The 10544-nt window shown below is 47.3% G+C and overlaps 1 protein-coding gene and 1 pseudogene across 1 annotated transcript; one reads left to right on the forward strand and one right to left on the reverse strand.

Moving 5' to 3' along the window:
• The first annotated feature begins 2102 nt into the window (after positions 1-2102).
• On the forward strand, positions 2103-3041 carry LOC119923371 (olfactory receptor 7C1-like). The gene has a single exon (XM_038742793.1). The coding sequence runs from the start codon at positions 2103-2105 to the stop codon at positions 3039-3041; it is 939 nt and encodes a 312-aa protein (XP_038598721.1).
• A 2875-nt stretch (positions 3042-5916) lies between these two features.
• Positions 5917-10544, reverse strand: part of LOC119923372 — a 114329-nt pseudogene continuing 109701 nt past the window's right edge.

The raw sequence follows: 10544 nt of genomic DNA on the forward strand, positions 1-10544 counted from the left end.
TCATTCATTCAATCAATCATATTTATTGAGCATTTTCTGTGTGCAGAGCACTACATTAAGCACTTGGGAGAGTACAACAATAAACAATACAACAATAAACAGACACATTCCCTGCCCACAATGAGCTTACAGTCTAAAGGGGGAGCCTTTAGCACAGGGACTGTTTCTGCAAATTCTGTTGTATTGCACTCTCCCAAGCGCTTAGTACAGTGTTCTGCACATAGTAAGCACTCAATAAATATGATTGATTGATTGATTGTGGGCACAGAACATGTCACTTCTTTATTCTGTACTTCCTAAGTGCCCAGTACAATGCACTGCACCAAGTGGAGATTCATTAAATGCTACCGATCAATCAGTGGTTTTTATTTTCAATCAATCATTTGTATTTATTGAGTATTTACTGTGTGCAGAGCACTGTACTAAGCGCTTTGGAGAGTATAATATAACAATATAACAGACACATTCCCTGCCCACTAGTGCCTACTGTATGCAGAACACTTTACTAAGTGCTTGGGAAAGGAAAACAGACAAGTAGACAAGATCCCTGCCCAGAAGCAGCTTACAGTCTACAGTAGGAGACAGACTTTTTTTAAAATGGTATTTGTTAAGTGCTTACTGTGTGCCAGGAATTGTACTAAATGCTGGGTTAGATACGATCTAATCAGGTTGGATAGTCCATGTTCCACGCGGGACTCACAATCTTAATCTCCATTTTACAGCTGAAGTAACTGAGACACAGAGAAGTGAAGTGACTTATCCAAGGTCACACAGCAGACAAGTGGCGAACTTGGGATTAGAACCCAGGTCCTTCTAACTCCCAGGCCCGTGTTCTACCCACTAGGCCAGGCTGCTTCTCGCTGCTTCATGCTACTTTTACATTGATGTGAATTACAGGTAGGGGGAACAGTAGATATAAGGAGAGGTACTGTGGGGCTGGGGAGAGTATCAGAGTGCTTAAGGGATACACAGCCAAGTGCATAGACAATGGTGAGGGGAATGCAGATGGGGGGAAAAGGCCTTGATCAGAGCGGGCTCTTGAAGGAAATGTGACTTCCCGAGGGTTTTAAAAGTAGAAAGGGTGGTGGACTGTGGGATATGAAGGGGGAGGACGTTTTATGCCCAAGAGTAGATGTGGGCAAGGGGCAGGAGGTGAGATGAGATGGAGGTACAGAGAGTAGGTTGGCATTAGAGGAGCAAAGCGTATGGGCTCGGTTGTAGCAGATCAGCACGGTGAGGTAGGAGGGAGAGATTGTACTGAGTGATTTAAAGCCAATAGTAAGGAGTTACTATTCGATGTGGAGGTGGTTGGTTAAGCACTGGAGGTTTTTTTGAGGAGTGAGGAGATATGGATTGCATTGTTTTCCAGAAAAACAATGTGGATGTGAGAAGTAGAATGGCCTAGTTGAAAGAACATGGGCCTCGGAGTCAGAGGAACTGTGTTCCAATCCCGGCTTTGTCAATCGCTTGCTGTGTGACTTGGGCACATCGCTTAACTTCTCTGGGGCTCAGTTACCTCATCTGTAAACTTGGGATTGAGACCGTGAGCCATATGTAGGGCAGGAACTGTGTCCAACCCAATTATCATGTATCTAGCCCAACACATAGTACAGTACCTGGCACATAGTAAGTGCTTAACAAATACCATTAAAAAAAAGGAGAGGGAGAGACAAGAGGCACAGGGGGTCAGTGAGGAGGCTGATGCAGTAGTCAGTAGTACTAGAGGTGGGGAAATCTTTAAAGATAATTTTTGAAGTGGAAACTGAAATACTACAGGGCCTAGAGTCTCAGAGGAACATAGGCACAAAAGATAAATGATGGAAAAATGCATATAAATAGCAGAGATTTTAAGAAGAAACTTTCTTCTGTCCATCTTAGACCACATGAAAGTCAGGAATCCTTATTGGGAGTTTTCCAGGATATCTAGGGACCCTTGCCCTACCTACATCCCATTTTGTGGCTGCTCATTTGGGGATATGTCTATTTTCAGTGTGTCCCGGCTCAATGTACGTTACCCATTCAAGATACAGGACAAATTCAATATAATCTCTATTATCATCCTATTTCCCTGCCATATCTTCCACAGTAGATCCTCTGACCCCATGGAGAGGGGCAACCAAACCAGTGTCTCAGAATTCCTCCTCCTGGGACTGTCCGACCAGGCAGAACAGCGACAGCTCCTCTTCATGCTGTTTCTCTGGATGTACCTGCTCAGGATCTTGGGGAGCCTGCTCATCATCCTGGCTGTCAGCTCTGACCCGCACCTGCACACCCCCATGTACTTCTTCCTCATCAACCTTTCCCTGGTTGACACCTGTCTATTATCCACCACGTTCCCCAAGCTGCTGGCCAACCTCCAGACCCAAGATAAATCCATACCCTACGCTGGCTGCCTGGCCCAAATGTTTTTTTTCCTCCTCTTTGTAGGTCTAGACCATTTCTTCCTCAACGGAATGGCCTATGACCGCTACGTGGCTATGTGCCACCCCCTCCACTATACCACCATCATGAACCCACGGCTCTGTGCCCTGGTCATTACTGGGTCCTGGATCATCAGTTCTCTCCATGCCCTGACACACACCCTACTGGTGCTTCGCTTATCCTTCTCTTCCAGTCATGAAATCCTTCACTTCTTCTGTGACCTTTACCAGGTCTTACAGCTATCCTGCACTGACACCCTCATCAATGAGTTATTTATGTATCTACTGACAGTGGTATTTGGTGTCTTTCCATTTACAGGCCTCCTGTTCTCTTACACCCCCATTGTCTCCACCATATTGAGAATCCCGTCTGCCAGTGGAAAAAGGAAAGCTTTCTCCACCTGTGGTTCTCACCTGTCCGTGGTCTCTCTATTCTATGGCACTAGCCTTGGAGTCTATTTCAGTTCCACATCTATCCATGCATCCCGGAAGGGCTCGATAGCGTCTGTGATGTACACAGTGGTCACCCCCATGCTGAACCCCTTCATCTACAGCCTGAGGAACCAGGACATGAAAAGGGTGCTGATAAACATGTTCAGAAAGAACACTCTCTTCTCATAGAGACCGTGCTATTACTCTAGGGACCTGGGGTGAAGTAAATGTGGTCAGAACTAGTGTCACTATGAAAACATGGAAAGCAACATGGCCTAATGGAAAGAGTACATGACTAGGAGTCAGGGGATCTGGGTTCTAATCCCAGCTCCGTCACTTACGAACTTTGTGATCCTGGACAAGTCACTTAACTTTTCCGTGCCTCAGTTCCCTCATCTGTATAATGGAAATAACATACCGGCTCCCTCTCCCTCTTAAACTGTGAGCCCATGTGGGATGGGGTCTGTGTCCGATCTGATTATCTTGTCTTTACCATAGCCCTATGCTTGGCTCATAATAAGCACTTGACAAACACTACAATTATTATTATTGTTATTATTACACTATGATTTCAAATATGATATATTATCTTTTGATTATGTATTTTCCTTGCAAGACCCAGTAGGGCAAAGGTAACTGAGTTGAATAGAGCATTTCCTATTTGAATGGGGTAGGGGAGGGGAGTAAGGGAGAGGGTGGAACAGGGACAGGGGGCTGTTACATTAATCCAGAGAGACAGGGAGCAAGCAGGAACCACAAAATAATAAATAATAATAATTATGGTATTTGTTAAGTGCTTACTATATGCAAAGCACTGTTCTAAGTGCTGGGGGCGATACTAGGTGATCAGGTTGTCCCACGTGGGGCTCACAGTCTTAATCCCTATTTTACAGATGAGGTAACAGAGGCACAGAGAAGTTAAGTGAATTGTCCAAGGTCACACAGCTGACAAGTGGCAGAGCCGGGATTATAACCCATGACCTCTGAATCCCAGGCCCGTGCTCTTTCCACTGAGCCATAGAGCCAGCCCTAAAGCAGGGGCTGGAAGCAGAGGAGCTTATTCACCTTAACTCCTCTAGCAATTATTTTATGGTATTTGTTAAGCACTTACTTTGGGCCAGGGACTGTACTAAGCACTGGAGTGGAAACAAGCTAATCAGGTTGGACATGGTCCATGTCCCACATGGGCCTTACAGTCTTAATCCCCAAGGTGAGTCAGTCACTAGTATTTTTTGAGCGCTTACTCTGTGCAGAGCACTGTACTCAGCGCTTGGGAGAGTACAATATAACAATAAACAGACACAGCCCCTGCCCACAATGAGTTTACAGTCTAGAGGACTGTAACACAGCAGACAATTGACAGAGCTGGGATTGGAACCCAGGTCCTTCAGACTCCTAGGCACGTGCTCGATCCACTAGGCCATGCTACTTTATGGATTTCCAGGTAATGGTCCTGTATACAGTCCCACCTTGCTAAGGATCTTCCGACCCTTCCTTGGCCCTGGGCTTCGGTCTTGGGAGCCCAAGCCCTTCTTTAAGTTCTGGGATGTGATTTAGTGGTCCCTTGCAAGTAGGAGGCACTGATGATATTCACACTGGGATGGAGGTGGCCATCCCAGAGTGAGGCAGGAGTGAGCAGTTACCATACCTCTTCTGGGAGTGGTGAGGAAAAACTATGTGAGGAGCTGGGGTCGCCACAGAATTCACCATTATGGCCAAAATTGACCATGAAGAATGAGACACCTTCCTCTGGGTGTTTATCTAGTATCCAAAGGGGCCCTCAGAGAAAGGTATCCAAGACCATAGAGGAGGCCTGGGAGAGAATGTCACACTCCAGTGATCACTGAACCGGATGACATAATCTCCAATTTCCTGGTTTCCCAAGTCAAAGATATACTCTCATTGACTGTGCCTCCCCAAGTAGTGTAAATAGATTCATCCTCTGCAAGACTACAGCATCTCTGTCCTCTCTAATCAGTCATTCTCATTTAGTGAGTGCCTACAGTGCTTTGCACATAGTAAGCACTTAATAAATGCCATCATTATTATTATCATTAGTATCATTACTGAGTACACTATTAAGCATTTGGAAGATTACAATAGAGTTAGCAGAAATGATCCCTGTCCTCAAGGAGTTTACAATCTCATGGAAGAGACAGGCACACACAAACCCTGCCCTCAAGAAGTTTACAAGCTCACAGGGGAGACAGGCAGACATAAAACGATTTATAATTTGGAGGACAGAGATATAACTGGCTATAAGATGACTACTGGGAAATGGATAAGTGAATAAATAAGAACAAGGTGACTACATAAAGTGTTATGGGTTGTGATAAGTGCTGAAGTGGTTGTTGGACTCCCATGACCTGGGGATCATACCTCCAGAAATTTAAACTCTCAGCTGCCTCCTTAGCTTTCTTTGGTGGCGGGAAGGGGGGGTATAACCTTTATCTTACATTTTCCTGTGGATGGTTCAGAGAGGGAATAGGAAGGATGAGGATTCATAGATCAGAAAACCCTCAGGTTTGTCTTCAGCTCAACACAGCTACAGCCAAGTACTCTGCTCTCTGGCAGTTTTTACCATCTATGAGTCCCTTCTGGCTCCTTTCAGCTGTCCGCACAACAGTCCCATGAATGATGGGGCAATCCATCGTTAGCTATATTCTGTAGTGTCACGTCTTTTCACCTTTAATGATTAAATGACAAACGATATAACAGCAATGGACACAATGGCCTAATAAGTAAATAAAAGGTCACATGTTTGTGACCGAAGAATGATTTGAAGTGGAAGTATGATCTTACTGATAAAAATAAAGGAATTCTATAGCTAAATGTCACAGAGTGTTAAAATCAATAGAAAAGATAGACCATACAGTTTTATTGGGTTAAACCTCAGAGATTTTACGGTGAGAGTTGAACATATGGATTGTAACAGTGAAGTCCCACAGTAGGCACTTAGGGGAAAGAATGACTAGAAAAAGGAATTTAAATGCAGTAGAAATGTGTACAGGCGGTATGAAGATGCTGGAATGATGTGAGTGTCCAGAACAGGGTCAGACCAGTCCTAGGACATTTCCTGTAGAAGGTAGCCTTTAGGGATAATTTTGAAGGTGCTGCAGGCTGCGGATTGGGGAGTGGAAAGGTGTGGACACGTCAAGCAGGAGCAGTGGATCAGAGACTAGAAGTTGAGTAGAGAAGAGACCATCCCATATCTGTGGATGGCCAGTGGAGGGAGAGCCCTGAGCTCTAGACTTGGGTGGTGACATCCAGCAGTCTCACCACCCCTTGCATGAGTGTCCCTGTGGTCCCTGGACACAGCCTGGATAGAGGAGAAAGAGACCACATCCCTGGGGCAATGCATCCCCACAGGACTAATGACCTCTCAGACCAGAGGTCAGCCTGGAAAATACCACAGGAGCTCCAGACACCACACCACTTCCCCATGGCCCCTCTGTCTCTCTCCCCACCCTGTGCTAACTCTATGGGTGGCAGGGCCACTGGGAAAAGTGGGAGTCTCCAAAGACCCATGTCCTCCTCCTGGTACCCTCTTCGACGGCTCTGTCTTAGAGGGGCCCAAAGCAGGGGAGGAGAGTGGGCCTGGAGGGGACCGGACCAGTGCTATGTGTCCGAGGAGAGCTCACAGGGTTACTTGAGGTTCAAATCTGGGCTGGCAGCACCACATAGAGCCCTGACACAACCATTCAGCGGCCACAGGCTACGTGGACCGTGGCACCAATCAATCAATCAGTCAATGGAATTTATTGAGTGCTTACTATGTGCAGAGCACTGTACTAAGCACTTGGGAGAGTAAAATACAACAGAATTGTCAGACACATTCCCTGCCCATAATGAGCTTACAGTCTAGGGTGGGAAGATGGACATTAATATGAATAAGTAATTTATAATGAATAATTTAAGATATGTTCATGCACCCCTCAACCTCCCTCCACCTCCGCCCATTTGGCCCCTGGCATCCCTCCATTATGCTACAGGTCAAAGAGAGGGGAGGGGAGGGCCGGGATTGGCGATATGGGTCACAGTGAGGGCTTCTGCTTTTTATGAAAGTTGGCACCTTAACATGTGGGATGTCCTCCCAATCCACAACGAACCAAGTGTGGGGAACTAACGAGGCAAAAATGATAGTCTCTTAGCTCAGATCCCCAGAAAGGACCAGGAAGATTCATTCTCAGGTTGGTCCACCAACCCTTACCATCTCCTTCAAGGTTCTGGCAGTAAGGGATCACAACATCTGCAAGAAAAGACGTTTCCTGCAAAGCACATTTCTCAGGGCCTGTTTCATGACGTTGTTCCTCAGGCGGTAGATGAAGGAGTTTAGCATGGAGGTGACCACAGTGTAACCGCAGATGTTATGGAGTTCTGCTGTGATGCTTGGGGAGACAAGAGGCTGAGGTAGACCCTGAGGGCACTACCATAAAACAGAGAGACCACAGCCCCGTGAGAGCCACAGGTGGACAAACAATGTGAATGTTAGAGAAAATGAGGCCTGCAAGGGGACCTACATTAAGCACCATTATCAGTACATCACTGACAACGGTCTCAGTACAGGAAAGCTTTAGGATCTGCTAAGTTCACAGAAGAAGTGAAGGATTTCACTGTCCATGCCAAAATATAAGTAATCCACTGGTGTACCAGGACATAAAGGCCACTAATTATCCAAAACATAATAATAATAATGGCATTTATTAAGCACTTACAATGTGCAAAGCACTGTTCTAAGCTCTGGGGAGGTTATAAGGTGATCAGGTTGTCCCACAGGGGGCTCACAGTCTTAATCCCCATTTTACAGATGAGGTAACTGAGAGACAGAGAAGTTAAGTGACTTGCCCAAAGTCACGCAGCTGACAATTGGTGGAGCCGGATTTGAACCCATCACCTCTGACTCCAATCAATCAATCAATCAATCGTATTTATTGAGCGCTTACTATGTGCAGAGCACTGTACTAAGCGCTTGGGAAGTACAAATTGGCAACACATAGAGACAGTCCCTACCCAACAGTGGGCTCACAATCTAAAAGGGGGAGACAGAGAACAGAACCAAACATACCAACAAAATAAAATAAATAGGATAGAAATGTACAAGTAAAATAAATAAATAAATAAATAAATAAATAGAGTAATAAATATGTACAACCATATATACATATATACAGGTGCTGTGGGGAAGGGAAGGAGGTAAGATGGGGGGGAGAAGGGGACGAGGGGGAGAGGAAAGAAGGGGCTCAGTCTGGGAAGGCCTCCTGGAGGAGGTGAGCTCTCAGCAGGGCCTTGAAGGAAGGAAGAGAGCTAGCTTGGCGGATGGGCAGAGGGAGGGCATTCCAGGCCCGGGGGATGACGTGGGCCGGGGGTCGATGGCGGGACAGGCGAGAACGAGGTACAGTGAGGAGATTAGCGGTGGAGGAGCGGAGGGTGCGGGCTGGGCAGTAGAAGGAGAGAAGGGAGGTGAGGTGGGAGGGGGCGAGGTGATGGAGAGCCTTGAAGCCCAGGGTGAGGAGTTTCTGCCTGATGCGCAGATTGATCGGTAGCCATTGGAGGTTTTTGAGGAGGGGCGTAATATGCACAGAGCGTTTCTGGACAAAGATAATCCGGGCAGCAGCATGAAGTATGGATTGAAGTGGAGAGAGACACGAGGATGGGAGATCAGAGAGAAGGCTGGTGCAGTAGTCCAGACGGGATAGGATGAGAGCTTGAATGAGCAGGGTAGTGGTTTGGATGGAGAGGAAAGGGCGGATCTTGGCAATGTTGCGGAGCTGAGACCGGCAGGTTTTGGTCACGGCTTGGATGTGAGGGGTGAATGAGAGAGTGGAGTCGAGGATGACACCAAGGTTGCGGGCTTGTGAGACGGGAAGGATGGTAGTGCCGTCAACAGAGATGGGAAAGTCAGGGAGAGGACAAGGTTTGGGAGGGAAGACAAGGAGCTCAGTCTTCGACATGTTGAGCTTTAGGTGGTGGGCGGACATCCAGATGGAGATGTCCTGAAGGCAGGAGGAGATGCGAGCCTGGAGGGAGGGGGAGAGAGCAGGGGCAGAGATGTAGATCTGGGTGTCATCAGCGTAGAGATGATAGTTGAAGCCGTGGGAGCGAATGAGGTCACCAAGGGAGTGAGTGTAGATTGAGAACAGAAGGGGACCAAGCACTGAACCTTGGGGAACCCCCACAGTAAGAGGATGGGAGGGGGAGGAGGAGCCTGCAAAAGAGACTGAGAAAGAACGACCGGAGAGATAAGAGGAGAACCAGGAGAGGACGGAGTCTGTGAAGCCAAGGTCAGATAGCGTGTTGAGGAGAAGGGGTTGGTCCACAGTGTCAAAGGCAGCTGAGAGGTCGAGGAGGATTAGGACAGAGTAGGAGCCGTTGGATTTGGCAAGCAGGAGGTCATTGGTGACCTTTGAGAGCGCAGTTTCCGTGGAATGAAGGGGACGGAAGCCAGACTGGAGGGGGTCGAGGAGAGAGTTGTTGTTGAGGAATTCTAGGCAGGGCGTGTAGACAACAAAGTCCGTGCTCTTTCCACTGAGCCATGCTGCTTCTCTAACATACTAACCTATATAGCCAGGAGCTGTGGGCACATGGGCATATGGCCATGTGGCAGTCATAAGCCATCCCGGTGAGGAGAAAATGGTCTGGATTATGAACAGAATGAAGAAATGTATTTTTGTGATAGGCAGGCAACATAGGATATGACTGTACCCTGGATCTGGATGTTGACCAGCATCTTAGGGACCGTGGTGGACAAGAAGCAGGTGTCGGCCAAAGAGAGGTTGTGAGGAAGTGGTACAAGGGTGTATGCCGGTGCGTGTCAGAGCTGATGGCCAGGATGATGAGCAGGCTCCCCACGGACCAGAGCAGGTACATCCTGAGGACCAGCACGAAGAGGAGCTGCCACTAGTTCACCAAGTTGCACAGACCCAGGAGGAGGAATTCCAAGATGCTGGTTTGGTTTCCCCTCCCCATGGGGATGGAGGATCTGCTGGGGAGACATGGTAGAGTGAGTGGATGGTGAAATGATTACATTATTTTAAAGGCACATTCTCCCTCCCACAATGAGATTGTTCTGTGGTGGGAATTGGGCAGTGGGGACTGAGCAGAGACATTCCTAGCTCTGGAAGTGGATGCATTCCTGAATGAGGAACCCTAAGATGACATTTGGTCAGGGGCGTCTTGAGACTGACAATCAATCAATCAATCGTATTTATTGAGCACTTACTGTGTGCAGAGAACTGTACTAAGCGCTTGGGAAGTACAAGTTGGCAACATATAGAGACAGTCCCTACCCAACAGTGGGCTCACACTCTCCTTGGGCATGTGGATGTCACTTTCTCCATTACTAAAGAAGTCATATGGTCCAGTACGTGCTCTCCCAGCTCTGAAGTATGATGATGGGCACAAACTTCATCACAAACAAGTAATGAATCCTGAAGAGGGGCCACAACATTTGAACATTTCCCTCACACTTTCCACTACTGAGGAGGAGCCCTTGAAAACATAGAAAACCTTTCACAATATGGCACTTGCCACAACTAGGGAAGCAGAATAGCCTATTGGAAAGAACCTGGGTCTGGGTGTCAGAGAACCTGGGTTCTAATCAGAGCTCTGCTACTTGTTTGCTGTGAGACCTTGGGCAAGTGACTTAACTTTTCTGTGCCTCAGTCACCTACTCTGTAAAAAGGGGGTTAAGAC

The sequence above is a fragment of the Tachyglossus aculeatus genome, unplaced genomic scaffold (genome assembly GCF_015852505.1).
Source record: "Tachyglossus aculeatus isolate mTacAcu1 unplaced genomic scaffold, mTacAcu1.pri scaffold_181_arrow_ctg1, whole genome shotgun sequence".
In the NCBI taxonomy this organism is placed as follows: Eukaryota; Metazoa; Chordata; class Mammalia; order Monotremata; family Tachyglossidae; genus Tachyglossus; species Tachyglossus aculeatus.